We start from the raw sequence: 26,690 nt of genomic DNA, 5'->3' as shown, positions 1-26,690 counted from the left end.
TCAATGATATACAGGAATTTTTCCAGCAGGGATAAGGAGGTGATTATTCCATTGTATAAGGCGATGGTCAGGCCACACCTAGAGTACTGTATACAGGTCTGGAGGCCTCATTTCAAGAAGGATGTAGAGCTGCTGGAACGAGTACAGAGAAGGGCAACAAGATTAGTGAATGGAACAAAGGGGTGCTCTTACGAAGAAAGGCTTAAGTTTTGCAAATTACAGTGTCTGGAGACTAGGCACCAGCGAGGTGATCTGATAGAGGTGTATAAAGCCTTGAATGGTTTAAGCATGCTCAATGCTGATGGGATTCTTCCTCTAGCTCAGAATAATCACCTGAGGGGGCATAAATTCAAATTGAGGAGGGACAGATGTAGGATAGACGTGCGGAGATTTGCCTTTAGCCAGCGGGTGGTTGGTTGGTGGAACAGACTTCCATCCCTTGTGGTGGAGGTTGATAGCCTAAATAAGTTTAAGGCTCAGCTGGACAGGTATTTTGAACGAACAGAGGGGTGAAGTGGAAGTGGTTTTTTTTTTTTTTTTTTTTTTGGCTGATGCTGCATAAGCTTGCTTTCTTGCATCAAATGCCTCTACTAATGCTAATGCTAATACTAATGCTAATGTTTCTGGAGGCCATGGTGACATCTATAGTTGACTCCCACAACGTATTGCAGAAGGTCGGCAGGTTGTGTGGGAGGTTTAATACCGTTACTGGTGCGTTTGCCAGGAACTCCTCTAGTTTTTGACCATTCCTTGTGCCCGGTCGATCAGGTGTGTGACTGTGCCACACCGGGGATCTGCAGTTGGCATCTGCGCCAATGATTATTCTCGAGTTTGGAAAGGTGTTGATTACCGTGTAAAGGTAATTTATAGCGAAGGTGATGTCCTCACCTGGGCGACAGTACAGGGCCACAACATAAAGGGCTCCCATGGCGGTAATAATGTGAGCACATGCGGCCCAAGCAGTGCAGAGGTGGGTAATTCTGGTAGCTGTGATGTCTGGATTCCGGATGACAATGGCTGCCCAGGGAGTCTCATCCTCCGCCTGGATGATCTTGTATTTTAGGGGATACCTCCGACCATTTTTATGTGGGCATATGGTTCTTGCAAAATTAAGACATCAATGTTCTCCTCTTCAGCTTTGAGTCTTAACTGATCGGCCACTGCCCTGGCCCTTTGTGTGTTTATTTGTATGAACTTAACCTCAGTGGTGTTGTACTCCTTAAGGCGTGTCCCCATAATAGAGTCTTTCCTGGTATAAACTCTTAGCCTTAAGGTACACTGGGCATTTGTTGTCTCTTATGGAGTGTGCAGAGTTAATTTTTAGGCTTTTACAATTTGTACAAACTGGTTGTGTGCTTTTATTTGGGCAGTTGTTATAATAATGGCCTTTTTCAGAACAGTGACCACAGGTTGGTGCCGTTTGTTTGCAAGTATGTGTAGTGTGGCCATATTTGCAACAATGGAAGCATTTGAGCACACCCACGTGCTCCGGAAGCGGTGGCTGCTCCAGTTTACAAAGATCCTTGTCTGTCCTTTCAGGGCCTGCCAGGCGACAGGGGTAAGTTCCACAATCCAGTTGGTGGATCTAGCGTCTTTAGATTTGTAGGAGTACTTTGGGGTGAGCAGGTTTTGGGCGTCAGAGTTAGGTAGGGAGTTGGAGAAATTTCTCTGGTAGATCTCTTCTGCCAACTGGTTTGGTGTTAGGTCATTTTCTAAGTTATATATGGTGATGGACGGTCCTTTTCGCTTGGGTAAGGCCTAGTTCTGGGATTTTTGGGTTATTGATGATCTTTTCTGCTTCTTCTTTTGTTTCCGTCTCTATTAGTATGCCGGTGTTTCTGGTCTTCCTAACTGCTTTTTTCCTCGTCTTGAGGTCATTTCTTAGATTGGTGATTACTTGTGTCTTGAGCTCTTCGCTGGATTGCGTTTCGTCCAGTGTCGCAGGGCGTAGAACGACCAGATGTGGTTGCTTTAGGAGTGTTTTCCGTTTGGCAGGTTGTGCACTAGAGTCTGCACTCGGCGTCTGGTAAGGTGTGGTCCTCAGCGCTTGTGCGTAGGAAGGGGCACGCTGTGGCATTTGATTTGCTCTTCCCTCCAAGTAGGCCTCCAACTTGGCAGTTGCTTTGTCATATTCCGATTGTGTAGAGAAGAGGATAATCTCCAATTTGCTCCATAAGGAGACGATTTCGGCGCGGAGATTTGTTGTAACCCTGTTCGCTTGCTCTTTGAACAAGCTCTCTAATGCCGTCCTAAGGGTGAGCACCTGTTGCAGGACGGGGCCCACTCGCAGTGCGGGGTCCAGAGCATGCTCCTCCTCCACGCAGTCGCACTGCTGGCTCCTTTGTTCAGTTTGTTCCTTGGATTCAGATTGAGATCTAGTTTCTCTCTAAGGTTTGGGAATTTTTTCTTCCTTGTTGTGTTTTTTTGGGACTGGAGTGGGCTTTTAGCTTTCCACATCGCCTGTCTACAGTCTGAACAGTTCCAGAGGCGTTTTTCATGCTTACTTCTGAGTGGTTTGAGTATTGTGAAGGCATTTTCATAAAGTTCGGAAGAACGAGGTTCCGGATTGCCTGCATGTCAACATGGCTTTCTTTACCAGGCTGGCCGAGATATACCTGTTCATAAAACTGGGTGGAATACACCTCGCTGTCACTGACGTGCCGCCTTCTATTCCGCTGCAGTGGGCAAGGTGGCGTTAAGTGGGAGTCGAACAGCACTTTAGGGGAAGAGGCCAAGACTGAGTGGGAAGGGCTCCCTTGTTCATTCGCTGGCTTTTCCCGGCAGCAGTATGCGACAAATTTTGCACGGGCTGCGCTTGATAGCTTTTTCAGGCTTAATTGGGAAAGGCCTGAGTAGTTCTGGCAGATTTGGAATTTGCATTTCGAGCATTTAATATTTACACTTTTGTTTAATTTACTGATTTTCTTTTTGCATAATTTGCAGATATCTGCATTTTTAGTACGAGGCTCTCCTTCCATAATTAAGCAAATAAATGAAAACTACATATTCGGCGCTCACACAAAATTTAACCCTGTTATTCACTGCTGCAAACAAAAGCTTTCTCCAAATGCTTACAGGACCTCCTGCTGTAGACAGATTGCCGCAGGCAGGGAGGTGACACGAAACGGAGCAAGAGGGAGGGAAACGTTAGTGGTCAGCGAAGCACTTAGCTAGAGTACACTAACTGCCATTATGCTGTATAAGAAATAACTACCGTACAATATAGCGTCCATCTTGGAGAAGTGCATTGTCGCAAAGCCAAAAAGAGAAATTAGTAAAATACTTATCTTTTGCTCGAGCAACGCTGCTGAAACTTCATGTACAAGTAGATAGGCAGTCACTGATTGTTACTTGATCACTTGAAAGTTCAGGCAATTATTATAATTCATCTAAATTACTTAAGATTAGGAGCACAAGGTACACAAGGTATATTACTAAGCGCCACCTAGCGGTTCAATCCATGTGATAGTAGAACTTGCTAAATCGGTAGTAGGGGAAGGTTTCAATGACATGACTACTGAAGCCCTCGTATGTAGCACAGTTGGTAGAATCGCCATCATCCCCACGCCGGGTGGAAAAGATCAAAGTTCGAATCCCGTCGATGACGGGAGGAATCTATAGGGGTCTTTTTCACAACGTGGCTGAGTTAGTCAGTCTCAGGAAAGGGTAGAATGGTTTTTTATCCCAGAAATTCAGGTTTTTTGTCCAGAAAAATAGAAATCGATCTCAGAACACATGCAATTTGAACACACAGAGCAACATAGCCTTAGTTGCCAATGCTCCTTAGAAAAAAAAAAAAAAAAAAAACACACATGATTACTGAAGGCATTCAAGAATTACTGGTAGAAAAAGAGGCTAGTGAAGCGGAATTGGTGGAAATGGCATAGGATGCAAATCAAATCAATTGATAGTGCAGATAAAAATTCTGAACTTCTAAATTTTACACTAAAAAGTATACGGAAAAGCAAAGTTAGCCAAGCAATTAGAATCTTATTTTTCGAATTCAGATTCTTCGACTGAAAGGGGCAAAGTTCAAAAGGGAGCTTCAAAAATGCTTAGTTCTATACAATTAAATTATAAAGGTCTATCAAGCAAAAGCAAACAAATCCAGATTACTGAATTTTTAAAGAGAGCAGAAGATACACGAAACACAGAATAGTGTATTTTTGTCAGTTTTGTTAACATTTTGTTACCGAAATGGTGTATTTTTATTAACTCTTGGAATGTAATCCCCTTTTTGTACTGGTCCCATATAACACTGTTTTGCACTACTTGAGATTTTATAGGAACCTAACTATGGCGTAATACGAGGGTTACCTGTATATTCCTACATCAACTAAACAATGCATTAGACCAGATTGCACCTGGACACTGACCCACAACTTGATCCTACAGAGGACAGTGAAACTCCTGGCGGCAACCCTGTAGTCCAAGTAATGCAAATTAAATGAGATGGAGGATTTCGTTACTCAACAGATGAATCGTATCACCTCTGCATCTTATTAAATCTCCATGTGGATAATGAATGCACAAACTGACATCCTCATGGAAGAAAGAAAGGTAACCAAATGCAACAGCGCTCCCTTTCTTTTTTTCTTTTATTTTTTATACAGCATCCATATTCTTTTTTGGGGAATACAGATGCTGTCATGTGTCCATTTCTTTCTTCCTCCAACAAAGTTCTAAGTCTGAATTACCTCCTTCAACTTGACATCCATTAGAGTACTTCTCTTTTATTCCTTTTTTAGCAGTTTCTGTTTTTTTCCGCTGGCGAAGCATTAGGAAGTACAGATGTGGGAGTGACAGCTGATTGATCCTTTTGGTTTTTGAAAAAATTATCAGTTACCTGTACAAGTACAAAAATCCTAATCCAGTTACAATTTTAATGTTTTAATTAATATAAGACAACACAAAAGAAATAACAACCCACATTTTACATTAAAAAAAAAAAAAATAATAAAAAAAAAAAAAACAGATAATTTTATTCATAACTATTAATTGTGTTTTTCACTAGATCCTATTTTCCTTAGAAGGAAGTTCTGTTTTATAACAAATTTATAAAAATCCAAGCAAATCAGTATGATATCAGTTGTTACTTACAGAATCACTTCCTGTATAGAGACCTCCATTTGATTTCATCTTTTGTCCAGTCTATTTTCACAGGAAATATTATTTCCACAATGGCATGATGTTAATTAATTAGAGAGAGAGAGAGAGAGAGAGAGAGAGAGAGCGAGCGAATGGCACAGTTACAAGTCTTCTGAGAATGCAGAAAAGGCCTATATTTGAAACTCACCTTGACAGGATTAACTTTCTTTTTTTCTTTCATTGTTGGTCTCAAGGCAAGGTCCCATGGTTCTTTGCCTTCTGAACTTAGGTTGTTTTGTCCTGTCCTGCAAACAAGCAAATGACAGAAGAATGCATGCTCTCTCAATATGCTGTACCTCACAATTACCTTATGAGGCAGTATACTGGGATATCACTTAATACAACACCACCATATTTTGAGTAGTGCATTATTTGATCACATATTTTGAAGAATGCTAATAAAAAAAAAAAAATGGGAGAGGGAAAACTCATCAGAATTTTTAAAAAAATATCCTCACCAGGACTTTACTTGGAGATTTCAAAAAATTCAGTAAACTAGATGGAAGGTTTAATATGATTGTTAAACAACAAAGGGAGGGCCTATTCAAGTACCTTGTGGAAGGAGGCAGAATTTCTAGTTTACATCTGAAATTTTTTCACTTTTTTAAAATTTTATTTTACGTAAGCTTTAAAATTAATCTATCTATTAATCTATCAGCATATAGACCATGTCCACTAATAAAAAATGTGATGCATGCATACTGTGCATTCAATTTCATCATCAAAGTAATTATTTTTTCTTATGTGTTAAATATGCTTTTCTTTGCATATCTTTCCTTGTAAATGCATTCATGCATATGCATTTTACTGAGTGGGAAGAATACAAATATGTGATGCTCTATTTCAATAATAATTATAAAACTTTTGTTTGTCTTGGTTATTTTCTATGCAGAAACAGCAAAAAAATGATGACAATAAGTAGTATCCATACAAGCTAACATAGATTTAACACAATGCTTTATTACAATATCCTCACAGTTCAACAATATTAGATGCTAAAATATACACACTGCTATATTTATTATGATGTTTAAAAATTTTCTTGTAATAAATAAATATTAAAATAGAATACATACACTCAATACGTTCTACGTTGATTTAAATATTTGTAAAAGAATAAAAGAGGTTTACCTCAATATGATACATAGAATACTTCCGTATGACACTCTCCAGAAATTTCTGGAGAGTGTCATACGGAAGTATTCTATGTATCATATTGAGGTAAACCTCTCTTATTCTTTTACAAATATTAAAATATTATAAATAAAATACAGCAGTATGGGGGACACCATGTCTGAAATTAAGATAATTTGGGAAAAATAAGATGTCTGATCACCCTACCCTAACTTGATAGATTAATTCAAATATTCTCTTCCATTCCTTACTTTAAAATATTCCTCTTAACTTAAGAATACTATAAGCAGCCCAAAGAAATCTTACCTAGATTAAAAATAATGTCATTCACCATATTCAATAAAGACACATGGCTATGTTCTGGATGACGGAATGTAAGGAACTCATCAATATTCAAAGCATTTGGATCCGAATTTGCTGCCTCTGACCATGCAGCATTGTCTAACAATATTTTTTCTCTGACTGTAATCAACAAAAAGTATAACCTGCAATATGTTTTTAAAAGAACTTGTCAACAAATATTGCTCAAAAATTATTCAAATGCAACAAAGAAAAAAATACATTTTTCCCAGCTTCAGCACTGATTTCCATACTGTAACTTTGTGGAAAAATATGATCATGAATTATTACAATAAAAGCTTTATTTAGCATTTTACCATCTTGAACGCTCAAAGTAACTGCTATCTGTTCACAACCTCCTAAGAACTCAGACAGATAGAAGTTGTCTTCCAGGGCTGATATTTTCACACTTTCAGTGAAATTTTTTTTTTTTTATCAGTTCTCAAAGGAACTCAGGGTCTAAATTTGCCATGCTGAACATGTCAACTGTTTCTAATTAGTAGCAGGGATGACAAAAAATAATAATAATAAAATTGATATATTGACTATATAAATTGAAAACCATATACAGGGTCATTATAAAGTCCTTGCGCAGTTTTAACTTTTCATAACTTCTTTTCAATACATGATAAAATCAATGTGTGTTAGGAAAATTTTCTTTCAGAAACTGCCTAACACTGATAGCAAATTTACAAGGTGCATCACTTTGCTGAAACACTGTATCACCTATAAGTCCAAAACGTGTTAGTTAAGGAATATAGTAATTCTACAGCATTTCCAAATAACTCTCACTATTAACAACCCGTCCTTGGCCTTATAGATGTAAGTGTTATTATTGACGAACATGTTTCTTTAAACTTTTTCATCCAGTTAGTTATGAAATTCCTGTGTAATGCATCTTTGTTGTAATGGGTTATAAATCTTTTTTGTACTGCAATTACAGATTTTAACTCAGACAACCACAGCACACAATTTACTTTCTCTTCTTTGAAACCATTTGCTCAATCCTAATTCTGCAAAAATAAAATAAATAAATAAAATCTTTGCTAAACTACAATAAAATAAACGAATCACTCTTAGTATATACTAAATTTCACTGAATTACATTTCAAAGTTTTTACAGATTGATTTTATTGTGTATAGAATGGAAGTTATGAAAATTTAAAACTGCACAAGGACTTTATAATGACCCTGCATATCAATTCTAGCAATATATGAAAACTAATATATATCAATCATCATGTAGCATATATCAGTACAACAAAAATTTATTCATTATTCTGTTTAAAGTTCTTGACCAACCAACATGGTCACTTAACTGCTTCAGGGTGGGTGGGTGGGTGTGTGTGTGTGTGTGTGTGTGTGTGTGTGTGTGTGTGTGTGTGTGTGTGTGTGTTTGTGCGTGCGCGCACGCTCATTCTAACTGGGATGTAAGTGTTACCAATTGCAAGTTTGATTCTTGGTTTGAGTGTGTTGGTAGCAGGCCTTAAGTTATAATATGAAAATTAACAGAACTTTTCTCTGTTTTGTTTTTGCGGCCAAAAGGATTTAAAATGGTTGATAAATATAATTATCTTAATGTCAATGCCATGTAAAAGCATTTTAAGTACCATATGAAAACAAAAAAAAAAAAAACCCCACTCCTTCCCCACTAAGTGAAAAAGCATTTACAATACAGGTGACCCCCGCTTAATGCTGATAATTCATTCTGGAAAAACAGAGCGCTAAGTGAATCAGCGCTCTCCGCATTCCCATAAGGTAACATATGTATTTGTAAGTTGCGGTCGGTGCCATAGGATATTTCTTAATCAATAATAAACGGTAGTGAAAAGATGCACAAATGTTGGTCAAAATATTTAATATTCAAAATTTTTACATATAAAATATTCTGCATTACATACGTATATAATTATGTGGTAACTACTTATGTATCAAAATTAAACTTAAAATTCCAATTAAAATCATGAATTTAATTGATTTAATTTAATTGATGAATTTAATCATGAAAAATGTGTCGATTTTGGGTTGAACTTTGGCCCTCTTCTAAATAAACTAAAAGGGGTATTAATTTTAAATCCCACGCAGCATTACCACCCAACAATAAAGTCACCCGATCCTTCGCCGCTTTGAAACCTGGCATGTTTTTTGCTTTTTTCAATATGAAACTTCTTTTAGGCATTCATTTCCACAAAAGTCCTGCCTCATCTATGTTATAAACTTGTTGAGAAGTATAACGCACAATATCCCTTTTCAATAATTTTAACAAATTCTTTTTTGAAAGTTTCGGCTCCTTGATCTGCACTTGCGGCTTCTCCCTAGATTTTAAATCTATTCAACCAGCCCTTACCAGTTTTAAATGGTTCCACATTTTTTTTTTTTTTAGGTGAGTTTTCTTCAGATCCTCATATTGGCTAATCTCTCTCTCTCTCTCTCTTTTTTTTTTTTTTTTATAATAATTAACTTAACTGAATTCTGCATTGGACATTGTCTTCAATAAAATTAGTTAAAGTCTTTTCCATTTCAATCCTAATAGCCAGCCTAGTCCTAGTTGCTTGCAGTGGAACAGCTATCTTTCCAGCTGCTAAAATTAATTCTTTATTTTTTTATAATTGTTCTTACAATTAAACTTGCAAGTCCTAAATTATGACACACATCCGCTTGTCGTTGACGGGAATCGATTCGCTTCAAAACGTCTAATTTAATTTTCAAATTCAGTCTTTTTCTTACATTTATAGTCTTTGTATTGCGTTCAGACATTGCTTTTTCATTCTTATCGGCCATTATTAACTCTTCTAAAATGTAACTGCGTTGGTTGCGTTAATTACGATACAATGTTCAAGTAAACTGTCCATTACGCACAACGTCTAATACTGCACTGAGTGATGACTAGACTTCGGATAAATGCATATAACGCAAATATTACAAGCAATATACGTGATCATTTTTTAAAATGTTGATCTCGGAACTACGTAACAAGTCACTGTACTGCAATTAAATTACCGTGCAAGAAAATTTCACTGAGCGTGGGAAAATTTCTCAAGTCGGCGTGGGAAATGTTTTAATGCTGTTTTGCTATTCATTTTCAAGCTATCGACTCCATCAAATGAAACAATTTCGTTAAATATGCCAAAAATGCAATCTGTAAAAGAGCGTTATAGTGATCTGTGACAGCGTTATAGTCAGATACACGTTATAATATAAGAACAGCGTTATAGCGAATCAGCGTAAAGCAAACCGCGTTATAACGGGGGCCTGCTGTACTATTGTATTCATTTTGCTGCTGCCACTGAGAGCAGGAACTTGGATGCAACTGCTTACATCTTCCACCATGCTTATGATCATGATGGAACAAATCCCAACTTCGCCACAAGCTGAAATGGTTTTCACTATTATTAAACAGGTTAATCAACTATTCATTTAAAAGGTGAGAGCCTGCTTTGGAACTTAATGAGTCCCTTACAAATTGGTAGCTGGTCTCAAAAATAATTCCCTGTTAAAACAGTGATAATTATGTTTTATGATGAGCTGCCATACACCAAATGAAACTAGAACTTCAACATTAAAAACTAGTAATGTTTATAATGTTGGACTACAGGAAATAATGTCAACAGCAGAGTCTAATCTTTTAAATAAATAGTAGATTTACCTTTTGGCAGTGTCATTTGTTTAAAAGCAGTGTGGTATCATGGGCAGCTGGTGATCAAGGCAAAGTTTGCATTTACTAAGCAGTATAAATCCTGCCAGCCAAATAAGCACCACAGGGATCAAGCAAGTGCTCTTACTGTATAATTCTGAAAAGGCAAAATAGCGTTAGCCATTTTATAATTTCATCACCATTATAATTTTATTCATCTAAATAGATTTTACATACAGCCTATAATCAATGAAGTGCTGAAATTTGAGGGACTAATACATTAGCATTAGTTGAGGCATATGATGCAAGAAAGCAAGCTTATACAGCATCAGTCATATAAAAAAAAAAAACCTTCCCATTTAGCCCATCCAGTCACTCCAAATATTTGTCTAGTTCAGCCTTAAACTTATTTAAGCTTTCAACTTCCACAACAATAGAGGAATGCTGTTCCAGCAATCAACTACCGGCTGGCTAAGGGCAAACTTCTGCACATCTATTCTACAACTATCTTTCCTCAATTTGAATCTATGCCCCTTCGGGTTCGCAATCTGAGCAAGTGGAAGAAATCCAGCAGCATTGAGCCAGCTCAAACCATTCAAGGTTTTATACATCTCAATCAGATCATCACATATGTGCCTAGTCTCCAGACACTGCAACTTGCAGAACTTAAGCCTTTCTTGGTAAGAGCAGCCCTTTGTTCCTCTCACCAATCTTGTTGCCCTTTGTACTCATTTTAGCAATTCTACATCCTTCCTAAAATGAGACCTCCAGACCTGTATACAGTACTCAAGGTGTGGCCTGATCACTGCCTTATACAAAGAGAGTATCACCTTATCTCTGCTAGCAAAATTCCTATATATCATCGAAAAGACGCCATGATCTGCTCTGGCAGCCTGTCTGCACTGCTCAGAAAACTTCATATGACTGCACAATTACCGCCAGGTGTTTTTCATTCTCCACTTCCTTGAGCATAGTACCACACAGTTGGTACATTTCTCTTGGGTTACTGCTACCCATATGCAGTACTTTGCATTTGGTTATTTTTAACTTTATACCTGTATACAGTACTCAAGGTGTGGTCTGACCATTACCTTATACAAGGGGATAATCTCCTCCTTATCCCTGCAAGAAAAATTCTTGTATATCATTGACAAGACACCATGAGCTACTCTCGCAAACCATCTACACTGCTCAGAAAACTTCATATCTGCCTGCACAATTACCCTCAGGTCCTTTTCAGTTTCTACCTCTGTCAGTGTAGTACCACACAGTTGATACGTTACTCTAGGGTTACTGCTTCCCATATGCAGTACTTTACATTTCTCAATGTTAAACTGGCGCCTCCGTAGCCAGGTGGGCAGGAGCAGCAGTGCATAGCACACGCTTCTTGATTAGACTGGGGTTCGAGCCTGTGCCCACCAAATACAAATGATGCGAAAAGGTCAGGAAATGACCACCACATATCCCCGGAGCAATATGGCCTTAGTTGCTAATACTGCTAAAAACCAAATAATAACAATGTTAAACTTCAGTTGCCACCTCTCAGCCCATCTACTCAACTTTTCTAGATCCTGTTGCAGCAGCGTACTGTCATTAGTGTCATTAACAACCCTGCCGACCTTCATATTGTGTGCAAACTTGGACATTAAGCCTGAAATACCATCATCAATATCATTAATGAATACAGAAAACAACAATGGACCAAACACTGAACCCTGAGGGACTCCACTAATAACATTAGTGCATGAAGCCCAGTGTTCATTGATTATCACTTTGTCTTCTCCTACTCAACTATCCCTTTATCCATAGCAGCAATTTGCCTCTAATACCACACTTCTCCAATTTGAGCAGCAGTCTTCCATGTGCAACAGTATCATAAGCTCTTCTAAGATCCAAATATATGATATTAAAATTATTTTTTGAATCCAGTTCCTTTGTAACTACATCATAGTATCCAATCAAATTGGTCAGACAAGACTTCCCCTTAAGAAACCCATGTTGTGTCTGAGCTGTAACTGAAGTCTTGTCTAGATAATCCTGCAATGCTTCTTTAACCAGTGCCTCCATCAATTTCCCTGGAACAGAAGTTAAACTAACAGGTGTGTAATTACCTGTCTCCCCCTGTGATCCTCCTTTGTGGTTTGGGGTCACATTTGTACATTTCCAGTCCATGGGTACGTCCCCTAAGCGCAAGAAAGATGTCATAATTATGGCTAAGGGTTTGCTTACATCTTTTGATGCCTCCTTTAATATAACTGGATATATTCCGTCCACCCGAAGTGCCTTTCTTATGTTTATCTTCAACAATTTCTCCTCCACTTTCCTCTCAGTTATTACAAAATCATCTAGCTCACTGCCAGAGTTTAATTCCCCCTCCCTGAATAACTCATGTGTGAATGTAGATGCAAAATATTCATTTAGTTTGTTAGCTACCTGACCAGGATCATCAACAGTTGAACCATCGTTATCAAGTGGACCAATCTGATTCATCCCCTTCCTTCTAGAGTTTACATAAGTAAAAAGCTCTTTGCTGTTTTTCTTTGCATCCCTTGCCAAATATTTCTCGTAATCTGCCTTCGCCTGCCTAACATCCTTTGTCACTTGGTTACAGATCAACTTGTATCTATCATAGGCTTCTGTGTCACGTGTTATTTATATGTGTCATGTATTTATATGTATCCCATGCATTTTTCTTCTCTGTCATATGTCTCATTAGTTCATCTGACATCCATTTAGGCCTAAACCTTGAACAATATTTCTTAGTTGGTATGTAAAGCCTAGTAGCTTCCAAGATAAGTTCTTTGAATGCTTCCCATTTTGAATTTGCTGTTGGTAACATCATTAGTTGGTCCCACTGTATAGAATTTAAACACTGTCTCAGACCACCGTAGTCACCTTTATGAAAGCAAAAACCCTTCCCTTTACCCCTGATGGTAGTTACCTCTTTGAGTAAATCCCACTTCAGCACACTGTGATCACTGCCACCTAGTGGTTCCTTTATCTGCATATTCTTAATGCATGAAGAATCACTACTGATAATCAGATCAGGAGTATTACTCCCTGTAGTTGCCTCATGAAAATGCTGCTGTAGAAAACAATCATCCAAAAAATCCACAAAATCCTTGCTTGTGTGTGTGTTGTGTGACCAACCCACAAATTCCAGTCAATACCTGGGAAATTAAAATCCCCCATTATAAGACACTCTGATTTACTGGCCCACTATTTCTCTGCACAATTGCTCATTTTACTCATCAGATTCATTAGTCCTATAACACACAAATACTCTCATTTTTCCTTTCCCAGTGCTTAGGTCACACCAAACAGACTCAGCATTGCATTGTCCACCAATATCAATTGGATGCACTTCCTTAGATTTTATGTGTTTCTTAACTAACAGCATAACCCTCCTCCCTTCCTGTCCTGTCTATCCTTTCTGTACATATTGTACTGCCCAAATTCCAATTCTGCACTGCTTATGTCTGTGTGACACCACGTCTCTGATATCCCAACAATCTCTGCCTTTGATGTCTTGACTAGCACTTCAAGCTCATCAAATTTATTAACTATACAGTAAACCCCCGCTATTCGCGGTATCTGTATTCATGGTTTCGCGTATTCGCGGTCGCTGATTTAATATAAAATGAAACCTACCAGGTCAAAACAGCGCTCAGTGGGTGGGGGAAGAGGGGTGACAAAATCCCGATGTGGATGTTTCTCGCTAATCCTTGTTCAGTATGTGTTATGCGCTTGTGATGGAAGGTTTCGTCGTTTGCGTTTAATTTATATGCTTATAAATTGAATAAATTTATCAATTTATAAATTGATATGCTTACAAAAGTGATAAATCTACCGTTTTGCAGTGTAAAACAGACTTTTTCGAGTGTGTTAATGGAAGAAAGTGACTTTATTGTGGACAAGTTCTTTCTAACCCATACAAAAATATGGCTATGAATAACAAGGGAAATGTGAAAAGATGAAAGAAGGTGATGACATTAGCGAATAAAACTGAGTTATTAGACAAAATTTCTAATGGTGAAAGTGTCTTCTCAGTGGCAAAACATAAAATCAATGAGTCAACGGTACGATCAATCTAGAAATCAGAAGAAAAAAAATCAGCCGTAGTGTCCCTGAAAACGCGCTAATTGCTTCAAAAATTTGCTCTGTAACTCGTGATGTTAAATTAGAAAATACAGAAAAAGCTTTAAATCTGTAGATAGAAGACCGAACTCAAAATAAAATTCCGTTAAGTTCACTCACCATTCGTGAAAAGGCAAAACTCCTTTATCAACACTTTAGCGAAACTGGTGATAGCACTGGCGGGATAAGTTTTTTAGCTAGCAAAGACGCTGGTTTGAAAGATTTGTTTGAAATTTCTAATAAATATTACATTTAATATTAAATTGTTTCTTATTTTCATTTCAATGCCATATGCTTGCATTTCACTATGTACTGTCTATGTACATAGTCATATTATGAAGGTACATATAATACATACATAGACAAAATTTTAGACTAGTTTTTCTTATATATTTCATACTTTGGAACAGAACCCCTTTATTACTATGGGAGCCATAACTCAGTATTCGCGTTTTCGGTATTCGCGGCATTTCTCAGGAACGTAAGCCCCGCGAATAGCGGGGGTTTACTGTACTCCTATAGTTCTATAATTATTTGTGTCACCCTTTGAACCCCCTTTGTGAATTTGGGATACATTTGCACATCTCCAGTCCATAGGGACTTCCCCGGAAGCCAAGGATGCTCTCATAATTATGGATAAGGGTTTGCATACTTCCCTCGCTGCCTCCATGTTTAACTTATATCTGGTGAGTATGGGTTTGTCACAATCAGGGTCCTGAGCTAGATATCACCACTCTTCTCTTTTTTGGTAATTCCATTCTACTTCCAACTCTTGTTTTCTTTCTCTCTCTCTCTCTCTCTCTCTCTCTCTCTCTCTCTCTCTCTCTCTCTCTCTCTCTCTGGATATATCAGAATTTCTTTTGGCTGGTGCAGCAAAAACTCAGGCTTCCTTTCACCACATGGCTAAAAAAAAAATAATAATAATAATTTCTCCTCCACTTTGCTCTCTGTTATTACAAAATCATTTAACTCACTATTAGAGTTTAGTAAACTTCTGTCCTCCCCTTCCATACAGAATTCCTCATGTGCGAATATAGATGCAAAATACTCATTCAATTTGTCAGCTACCTGAGCAGGATCATCAACAGTCGAACTATTGATATCAAGTGGACGAATCTGATTCATCTCCTTCCTTCTAGAGTTTACATTCTAAACACTTCCATTGATCCTCTATAATTAGCTTATAATGTACTAAAACTAAGTGGTAAATAAAGTGCATAAAAAAAAGTAAATTACAGGATTTCTTAAAAGTTAAAATGTTATCGGTTACTTCTTATAACGTAGACTTAGTTCCTTGAAAAGGAACTGTCTAAATTATAAGAAGTAATCTCTCTCACCTGGCACTCTCCCACTTTATATGGAAGTAGCAAAAAGAGGTTTATATTATAGACTTAAAAGGGGCATACTCACAGAAATTCTGGGGACAGCCCTTGATACAGTCAACATCAAAGCTGAAAGAAAGGGAATAGCCACAAAACTCCATGAGCTATAGCAAGCAAATTGGGAGCAGGAAACCAGAAGCCTGGTTACCAAACGGTTTCTGCCACAGGTGGCAATAGTTAGTTCAAAGTCACCAAAGTGGTATGCCCTTGGATATTTTACAACACCTCACACTGACAGATCATGGCTTCCTAAAGGCAAAACTAACTTCCTTAGGGTTGATTGATGATCCAAATTGCACCGGTGGCGAGAGTGAAGACTGGGTGCACACATTTGTTATGAATGTACACTGAGTGGACAGAAATCATGGGATACCTACCTAGTAACGGCTAGGCCCATCTTTCGCCCAGATAAGGGCAATCATACAGCGAGGTATTGAATCCACTAGTTTACGAAAGCGTTCCATGGGTATTTCCATGTTTGTTATTTGGTTTTTAGGAGCATTAGCAACTAAGGCCATATTGTTCCGGGATATGTGGTGGTCATTCCCTGACCTTTCCGCATCCTCCGTATTTGGTGGTGACGGGCTCGAACCCTGGTCTAATCAAGAAGCGTGTGCTATGCACTGCTGCTCCTTCCCACCTGGCTACGGAGGCGCCACGGTATTTCCATCCATGCTTGCTGCACCACTGTCCATAATTCAGTCACATTCCTCAGTGGTGGATCCAAAGCTCAAATGGACCTTTCCACAGCATCCCAAAGGTGCTCCGTGGGGTTTGCATGGTTTCCGACAGATAAGCACCCTACCATCCGCTCGAAATAACTGGAAATGGGACTCGTCCGACCAGGAGACCAGTCATTTCCAATCATCCAAGGTCCAGTGCCAATGTTCTTTCACCCAGTTGAGGTGTAGGATATAACTAATATAACATTGTGATCATTACGAGCAATGGGATTCTGGCGGGTCGACGGCTCCCATAACCTATTGTGGCTAATGATCGCCTGACGGTCTTGGTGGAGACATTTCCGGCACCTCCCTCATTGAAGTCGTACCACTGTCGTTCTCTGGTTGGCTGAAACAATGCGAGACAGATACTGACATTCATCCAACACCTTTCTCCACCCACTGCACTGTCCACAATGAGATGTTATTCCAGAAATGGAGTATTCCTGATTATTCCACATTCAAGAGTGAACGTGGATAGTGCAATTTCTGTACCACCTCCATGATAGAGTGACCCATGCATCAGGCACCCACGGGCAACACGATGCTGTAACCCCTCTTACTAGTGCATGAACCCACCACTTGGCAGGTATATAGATACACTGCATTCAATTAGATGGCAATTCGATGTTGTGAGTTAACCGACTTTGAAAGAGGGATGATATGATGTGTGAAGACAGACTTTGTGAGCTCCTGCAAACGATAAGTTTTTCTTACACATTTTATCGTATTTTGGATTAATTAACATATTAATTTGTGTTTTACAACTACATTAAATAGGCACAGTAGCTTTTGTTAGCTTATTTTTAAATTTAGTTAGTGATTTTGTAAGTTATGACTTGCTACTCATACCACTATTGGTATTGGAGTGTCGGGCCTGAATATCGTAGCATGTAAACAGTAGCACAAACGAATACTAAGGTTTAATTGTAATAATTAAGTAGTTTGAAGGTTTTAATCACTTTTTGGGGAAACATCTTTTGTATTTAGCTAAGGATATAACTAATTTAACACTGTGATCATTACGGTATAGCATAACTTGATAGTGTATATCTCGAACTTAAGAGCATAAGGTATAACATAAAACTAGACAGCGTAATACGTATCACTGCGTTAGCATAGTATAGTATTGGATAGTCAAGTGTAGTATACTATAGTCCAGGGTTGGCCAACGAGTCGATCGCGGATTTAATTTCGGTCGATCACGACGAATTTTAAATATACAGTCATCCCTCGATTTGTGCACCTCATGCAATGAAATTTTTGAGATGGTAGATCATGGCACATTTTGAAGAAAAAATGTAGATCGCATCACAAATTAAGTTGGCCGCTCCTGCTATAGTCTATTAATCAATTAAATTTTTTAACCTTATTAATTTTCATTGTTAAAATAAGAATTATTTCTGTCTAAATAAGATTTAATTAATTAAATCTTATTTAGACAGAAATCATGCCCAAGATTAGAGCAGCAAAGCAACGTGCACAAAGTAGCTGGAGTGCTGTGGCTTGGGGGGGGGGGACTCTAGGGTTAAGTTAAGTTAAGTTTGTTTGTTATTTAGAAGCATTAGCAACTAACGCCATATTGCTCCGGGAATATGCGGTGGTCATTCCCTGACCTTTCTGCATCCTCCGTATTTGGTGGTGACGGGCTCGAACCCCGGTCTAATCAAGAAGCGTGTGCTACGCACTGCTGCTCCTTCCCACCTGGCTACGGAGGCGCCTGGGACTCTAGGGAGCGATTCTCCAATGAATCACAGCGTAAAAAAAAAAATGTGCAACTTGTGAAATGTTTGTGGAACTTTTTGGAACAGGACAAGATCTAACCAGGGAGGATCTCTTTGTGTGTGCTAGGTGCAGAGAGTGTCAAGAAATTAGGGCGCTAACTCAGCATTTTGATGGGTGTTTAAGAGTTTGAAAAGTAGAGTATATGCCCTTGAAGGAATTAAAATGCGGGACCATCAAGCTCTCAGCTGTCCAACTCAAAGCCAGAGCTCACTTTTGTGCACACTATTGTATCTGCCTGCCCCCACTGTGTGTGAGAAAGATGGGTGCATGGTAAAAAAAATAAAAAAATATATATCTATCTATACATTAAAAAAGTTTATTCCTTCTAGTGATATTTATTCGAGCCAATAGGAGAAGACCGCAAGGCAATTACGTCACTACAAATGCAATTAATTATTGACAGCTGCCTCCATAACATTCACCAACCTAACATTTGATGTTCCATTGTAACGTTTTTTGCATATTAATGAATATTGTATATTTGTATATACTGTAGTTTAGCATTTTGTAAATACTGTATTTTAAATATTTGAATAGTTTGTAAATATTTCAGTTATTTAGTCCTGCCCTTTTGGATGTAACAATATTCCTCATGTATTATACAACCCGAAGCAAAAGGCTTTTTCCTCAGTGACCTATGTAAATGCAGGAAAATAATTACATAGTGATATTGGCTGAAGTCCAGTATAGTATACACCAGCACATACTTCAATGAAATCGAGGAAAATAGCGATAATTGACAGGTGAAGGCACCTCCCTTTTCTGATTGTTTTGTGTCATCAAGGAGGCGGGCTTAGCTTAGATAGGGTGTTTATCCCTCGATCCCGCTGTTTTAAAATGGGAAAACGAGTTCCCAATTTAAAAACAGCAGCAAATGTGGGGAAAAATACCCTAGGCATATCAAACTAGGAGGAGTGGGTGGGGAAAGCAGTGGCGTCTTCCAATCACTGCTTTATTCCTGTCCATTTGTTGAAATATGGGAGTCGCAACTTGTCAATTACTGTTTTGTTTGACGGCATGTTGGAGGATGTACACTGTTCTGAAATTTTACCGTAATATTTATCTGATCTTGAGAATGCCGCGCACTACAATTGTGCAGGTAAATAATTACATGTCATTTCCTGATTAGATATCGACCAGTGCGCTTCGACAGGTGTCTTTTACATAGAAAAGCATGCGCAAAGGTGGGCAAAGCCCCTAGTATATAATATAAATATAAAGTGTAAGAAAAAAAGTATAAAAACAGAATGAATGCAAAGTGTGAATGAGAGCAAGAGTCTAACAAATTGTCCCCCCCCAGAATTGACTGGTGGGCAAGTGGACCATTTATGGCTCCGTAACTACTTAGCCAGCGTGGTTTGGGATGCAGACACTGGTAAGTAGGGCTTGACCCCTGACCAGTGTGGGATTGAGCTTCAAAAAGGGATCTCCAACATAGGAACCCTTTCCCTATGATCCTTACTTCTCCAACTCTGGGTGGCACCCTCCCCCCTTTCACCTGGTAGGTCACTCCACTGCCAACCATCAACTCCCACACCCCAAGATGGGCATCCTGAACTGGGGTTCCCTTGCTGTCCCCCCTGTGGCCATCTCTACTACCATCCCCCTCTATCTTTCTACCTGTTTGTTCCCCCACTTCCTAAACCCCACTATCTCTTCCCAATTTCACTTTTTTTTCCTCTTTCTTTTTTTTTATTTTACTGGAATCTTGCTGCCTGTAGCATTGGCTACCTCAGGAGTCACCCTGCAGTGCTTTATATTCTCTACTGCCCAGCCCGCATGGTGCTGGATGGTAAACTAGAGGTTTGTGTGAAAACACAGGCCCCTAGGCTGAGTGCCAGATCAACAACACAAGCAACATAACTACACAAACACTCACTAACTTACATAAATCTGGCCTTTACAGAATTTGTATTCATCACACTGCTTGATGCGGAGTTGGGAGGAACAGCCAGAGCAGCATTACAAATAACACTATACCTCTACTCTACCAGATAGTGACTGGAGGAAGTCTGAGTAGTGTGCATGCGGGATGGGGAGGGGCAATGTCAAGGCCACGTTATGTCAAGGAGCTGGGTATATTCATACCATGAGTAAGCCAAATGCAAAAATTTCATTACTTCATACAGCATGTGCCCCCCACCTTTTCTTACTACTGACCCCACCTTTCAACCCATGCATGGTACGAAGTACTATAGGTTCTAATACCTCTCGTACTTGGGGTTTTCTTGCATCTCTTGTTGGGAAGCAACAAGAACTTCCCAACAAGAGATGCAAGATAATACAGATGAGGTGGACTTGAATGATATAAATTAAGTAACGCACTTAACAATAGCCCCAGGGGCTCACATTGGTGAGTATGGAATACACACATTGCCATGCAATATACGTAAAACATTTGAAACCCATTGGTGCAAGATTAGTTATAATGAGCTTATTGATGCTAACACAGACATAAATTCAAGGAAGAACCAGACAAACTAGACAACTTAGCATAAACATATGTTCTTGCAACTGTCCCTGTAAAAACAATTCTCTCTTGCTAACAAGCACAGATCGAGTTAAGAAAAACTTCAACCCATTAGCTTTGCACACAATCTATCCAAGTTTGTTTGTTTGTTTGGTTGGTTGGGGATTTTTTTGGCGCATGGGCATCTATGGCCATAGTGCGCCATACATAGGTTAGTATTTCTGCTATTTCGTTATAGATCGAGGGTCAGGAGACTGATTTTTGGCTAGCTAAAGGAGGTGGTATACATTGATCGCTTTGAGAAAAGTAAAAATCTTTGAGACATTTGTTTTATTGCCCAAAAGTGAAACAAGTGTTAGTGGGTCTTCAGTTGTGGCTGGAGTGAAGATATTCTGGCGTTCTATTGCAAATTTTGCGCATTCCACAAGGATATGTTTCACTGAAAGTACTGTTTTACAGTGATCACACTGGGGGTGATTCTCCCCTCTTAAAAGATAACCATGAGTAATATTAGTGTGACCTATTCGGAGACGAGCTAGTATTACCTCCTGTTGTCGAATTGCACTGAGGCTTGAAGGCCATTGCTCAAGATTTGGCTTGATACTTCGAAGCTTATTTTCAAGTTGATTTTGCCATGTTGATTGCCACTGGTACATGCATTTTTCCTGTATTATTTGTCTATAATCTTGATGTGGAACTCTCCACTGTACATCAGGTGGTAAGTCGGCCGTTTTTGCGGCACTGTCCGCTAATTCATTTTCTGGAATTCCCATATGTCCTGGGACCCAACAGAAGTGTATGGTTTTTCCAAGCTCAGATAAGGTATATAAAGAGTTTGTTATTTCTTTAACGACAGGGTGGGTGATGTTCATGGTGTTTTCCAGGGCTTGAAGTGCACTTAGGGAATCAGAGAATATTATGCTGCTTTCAATATTGGAGGACTCGATATGCTTCAGTGCAACCTGAATTGCCATTAGTTCAGCAGAAAAGATACTGAACTCATGTGGCAGTTTGTAGGCTAATGTTATGTTCGGGAAAACTGCGGCGATTCCAACGTGGGTGTCATTCTTTGACCCATCTGTATGAACTACAATGAAGTTTGGAAACTGCTCCACCACTGCATGGTACAATTGCAAAAAATTTTCTTTATTTAGTGCAGATTTATCCCATTTATGAAGGTCTTTATCACATAAAGGTGGAGTAATTCTCCACGGTGGAAGGAGTAGTGGAGGGGTACTTGTGATATTATCAAAACTCAGATTAAGTTCTTCTAGAAGATGTCTTATTCTTATACCTAACGGTCTGTTAGCAGTAAGGCGGTTATGGTATAACCTGCTGTGTTGGGGAGTGAAAAGTAATTCCCAATTTGGGTGTTCAGGCATAGATCTAATTTTATATGCATAGCGTAATATAAGTTGTTGCCTTCTGATAGAGAGAGGGGGTTCGTGAGCTTCGGCATATAGACTATGTGTTGGTGACGTACGATATGCTCCTAGAGCAATGCGTATTGCACTATGATGGAGAGGATCAAGCCAGCGAAGGACACTAGGCCTTGCTGAGCTATATACTGGGGCCCCGTAATCAAGTTTTGATCTTATTAAAGATCTGTATAGCCGTAATAAGGTAAGGCGATCAGCTCCCCACTTTGTTGCTGAGAGAACCCGGATGATATTTAATTTTTGTTGGCAGGATGTTCTTAGTCTTTTAATATGTTCCAGGAAGGTAAGTTTATGATCTAAGGTGATTCCTAAGAATCGTATGCTGGGTTGAACTGCTATTGGTTTTCCGTTCAGTTGTAGTTCCGGGTGTAGGTGCAATTTACGTTGTCGGCAAAAATGGATACACATCGTTTTTTGAGAACAAAGCTGAAAACCATTGGTTTGTGCCCATGTACTGATCTTATTTATTGCCCCTTGTAATTGTCTCTCGATCGTATTCATGTTTTTCGCATGGCAAGAAATACTAAGGTCATCTACGAACAGTGCCTTATCAATAGTGTTCGGAAGTTGTTCAGCAATGGTGTTTATCACAATTATAAAGAGTGTAGCGCTGAGTACAGAGCCCTGGGGAACTCCTTCTTCCTGAAAAAATAGTTTGGACAGCGAAGTTTTAAATCGAACCTGGAAAGTTCTCTTGTCTAGGAAGTTGCGTATGAAAATCGGGAGATGGCCCCGAAGTCCATGGCGATGTAGCTCACGGAGTATTCCATACTTCCACGTGGAATCATAGGCCTTGCTGATGTCAAAGCAAACCATTACATGGTGTTCCGATCTAAGGAATGCATTCCGAATGGAATTCTCTAGTTTTACTAGTATATCTAGTGTTGATCTGTTCTGTCGAATGCCGAATTGTGCAGAATTTAAGAGATTGAAATTTTCCAGGTACCATATCAGTCGACGGTTCACCATCTTTTCCAGAATTTTGCAAAGGCAACTGGTCAAAGCAATGGGTCTATAGCTAGTAGGGTTTGTCGGGTCTTTTCCAGGTTTAAGGAATGCAAGGACTGTAGCGTGGTGCCATTGCTCAGGGAATGTGTCTTCCCGGTAGAGCCTATTGAACAGATCAAGAAGTGACTGCAGTGATTCAGCACTTAGTTCCTGTATCATTGAATAATGGATATTATCTGGTCCTACAGCGCTACGCCTAGATGTTGACAAGGCTCTATGTAGTTCGTGGATAGTGAATGGTAAGTTATATTGTTCTTCTGCTTTTGAAGAAAAGTTTAACTTTTGTTTTTCTGAATTTGCTTTGAATCTTCTGAAGGCTGGTATGTAACTTTCTGTTGCTGATGTTTTGGCAAAGGTTTCTCCTAGTATATTAGCAATTTGGGCGGGGTCAGAAATGTTCTGCCCTCTCCATTCCATGATAGGCTGAGGTGTCGTTTGATATTTACCACTCATTTTCCTGATTGTTTTCCAAATTTTGTGTGTGGGAGTTGCTTGATTGATGGTTGAAGTGAAGCGAATCCAAGCGGCCTTTTTATTACTGCGTCTAACATACCTGGCTCTTGCTCTAACACGTTTAAACTGAATGAGATTAGCTGTGGTTGGATAGCGCCTAAAAGTATTCCAAGCTTTATTTTGATCTCTTTTTGCTGCACGGCATTCGTCATTCCACCATATTTTTGGGTGTACAGGTAATTTTGAGGAGGATTTTGGTATAGCTTGTCCTGCTGCGTGTAGTATAGTTTTTGTGACATACTCAACCGCTTCCTTGGTTGGGGATTTTTGTATAATTTCAGGGTCCACTTTAGCTAATTTTTTATACATCTCCCAGTCTGCTTTATCAATTAGCCACCGAGGAATTCTAGTAAGTTGATAAGAGGGTTTATTTACTAATTCAATTGAAATGGGAAAGTGATCACTATGCAGTGGATCATTGTTTGCCGTCCACTTTAGAGTAGGATACAAAGTTGCAGAACAGATAGACAGGTCTATTGCAGTATATGTTCCAGAAGGAAGGTGAACGTAAGTAGGTGAGCCGTCATTTAGAAGGAGAAGGTTGTTATCATCTAAACATTTTTCAATTAGTTTTCCTCTTTGGTCAATATTGTTGTTACCCCATAGTGTGTGATGACCATTTAAGTCTCCCAGAATGAGGAAAGGTGTGGGGAGTTGAGCTATGAGGTTGTTTAGATCATTTTGTTGGATGGGATAGCTTGGTGGAATATATAAGGAGCAGATTGTAATATGGATGTCAGCAGCTACACGGACCGCTATTGCCTCGAGAGGAGAGTTTAGTAAGACCTGTTTGACAGGAACAAATGGGTTTGTTATAACAGCTACTCCACCATGTGCAGTATTTTGATCAGTTCTATCTTTTCTAAAGATATTGTAATAAGACAGTTTTGGTGTGTCTTGAGGTTTGAAATATGTCTCTTGGAGGCAGAGACATATTGGTGTGTATTTAGAGATAAGGTCGTATAGGTCATTAATATTGGCACGGAAACCACGACAATTCCATTGAATTATTGTGTTCATTGTTTATCTCTAGTTAGACTTTCCGATCGTTTTCTTGGTGCTGAGGTTCTCTGTTTTTCACTCTTGTTTTTGTCTTTCTTTCGAAAGTAGGGCCTTTCTGTTTCCATGTCTTCTTCTACAAAAATGTGTAGGACCGGGTCATCTGGGGGTATTTCCTTAGTATCCATTTCCTGTTGGTGAGTAGTTACGATTTGTTTTTCTTTGTGCCCTTCATCCGGGGAGTGGTGATTTTCGATTGGTACAGAAATAGGCGTATTGACTGCCTGAGTTTCAGTTGTATTGAACAGTGTTTTTACATAGTTCGAGAAAGACTCTTTTGGGGGTACTGTTAGATCAGTTTGCGATGCGGTTGATTGGAATTTTTTGGTGATATGAGCATACGTAGATCTATTTGCAAGGTTTGGTGGTGAGATATTTCGCTTAGCTTCTTGATAGGACACGTTATGATTGGTTTTATAAATCTGAATAAGTTTCTCAGTTTTCCAGCGTTCACATGTTCTAGCGTAAGCGGGATGATCTTTTTTGCAGTTTGGGCATATCAGTTGGGGTGCAGTACAGGCTTCGCAGTTGTGTTCAACTGACCCGCACTTTGCACAAGCAGGAGTTCCCCGGCAAGCTGTCTGGGAATGTCCGTACTTCTGGCATCGGAAACACCGTAGGGGATTTGGAATATAAGGTCTGACATTACAGACGAGATATCCAGCCTTAATGGATGCTGGGCGATGTGGTGTATTAAAGGTCAAAATGAGATTACGTGTAGGAGTCAGAACTCCTTCTTTTCTGGTGGAAATTCTCTTGACCTGTATAACGCCTTCTTCTTTAAGTTCTTCAAGCATCTCCTCTTCGGATACATCTATTAAATCCCAATCAGAAATCACTCCTTTAGAGGTGTTCAGTGATCTGTGGGGTGTCACAGTAACTGGTATTCCAGCAAAGAGATTAATATTCAAGAGCCGCTCTGAGTGTTTACTATTAGAGGTCTCGATCAGAATATCTCCTGACCTAAGTCTTTTTACAGACTTAGGAGTTCCAGCTCTGCTTTCTAATTCCTTCTGCACCCTAAATGGCGAGATTTTGCCAATTGCATTTTCACCAGTTGAGTGCATGATCAGGAAAGCTGGGATAGGATAGATGTCAGAGTCAGTTTTCTGCCGTTTTGAAGTTCCTGCAATAGAACTGTCTTTCTTTTTTGTTGACTGGGGTGCATCTGGCAGCCCAGATAAGTCAGAGTTTGATTTACTCATGACGTGCTCTTTTTGGCCCCGGGAGATTACCTTTTTCTCCCAGGTTACCAGCCCCGCCACGTGGAGGCAAGAGCGGTGCCGCCTAGTGACCCAAGCGAAGTGAAGGTTAGTATTAACGAAAAATAAAAAAGGGGGTTAAAGAAAGGTACTTTCCTTTCTGGGTTATATAATATGAGAGATCTATTCAATTATAATGCTCAAGAGTTAACGGACTTGCGAAACTCAGGAGAAACGTATATACAGTAAAGCGTATCAGATAATCACTATGAAAAGGCGCTGTGGTCACTAATATCGCTTGGCACTCGGGGCCATCTATCCAAGTACAAACTGATTCATAAGGCTCTCATCATATACTCCCTGCTAACAAGTCTGGGTGGAATTGCACACATCTTCAAATTTAATCCTAACTCAACTTTTTATCAATATTGCTCTGTATTTGTTAATTAAGTCCTCAGATCACCTGCTCTTAATATCATTTAATGACAACGTGTACAGCAATATCAACTTGCATGCCCTACGAGCAGCTCTCATCTTTTAAGATGATAGCTTTCCTGTGAAGCCATCAACTTTTACCCCTACCAGACACATTCCGATCCTAATCCAGTGATCCTTTTTCCATAATATATTTCTCATTTTCCCTTGACAATAGCTACCTCCTGTGGGACCAGTGAATTCGGCCTTTGGGGTTGTTAACGCTGTATCATCTGATGCAGGA

At 39.2% G+C, this 26,690-nt stretch overlaps 1 protein-coding gene across 1 annotated transcript in view; it reads right to left on the bottom strand.

Annotated features, from left to right (window-relative positions):
• myd (stromal cell derived factor mayday) overlaps window positions 1–26,690 on the bottom strand; it is a 181,130-nt gene that overhangs the window by 69,506 nt on the left and 84,934 nt on the right. The window contains exon 4 of the mRNA XM_090382877.1: window positions 6,589–6,744. Coding sequence (XP_090239003.1) covers window positions 6,589–6,744 — 156 coding nt within the window. The remainder of the gene's footprint in view (window positions 1–6,588; window positions 6,745–26,690) is intronic.

The sequence above is a fragment of the Mastigoproctus giganteus genome, chromosome 10 (assembly GCF_048544385.1).
Source record: "Mastigoproctus giganteus isolate SK-2022 chromosome 10, ASM4854438v1, whole genome shotgun sequence".
NCBI classification, from domain to species: Eukaryota; Metazoa; Arthropoda; class Arachnida; order Uropygi; family Thelyphonidae; genus Mastigoproctus; species Mastigoproctus giganteus.
The sequence above is the reverse complement of the archived record's forward strand: the minus strand, read 5'-3'. Positions and strand labels throughout refer to the sequence as shown.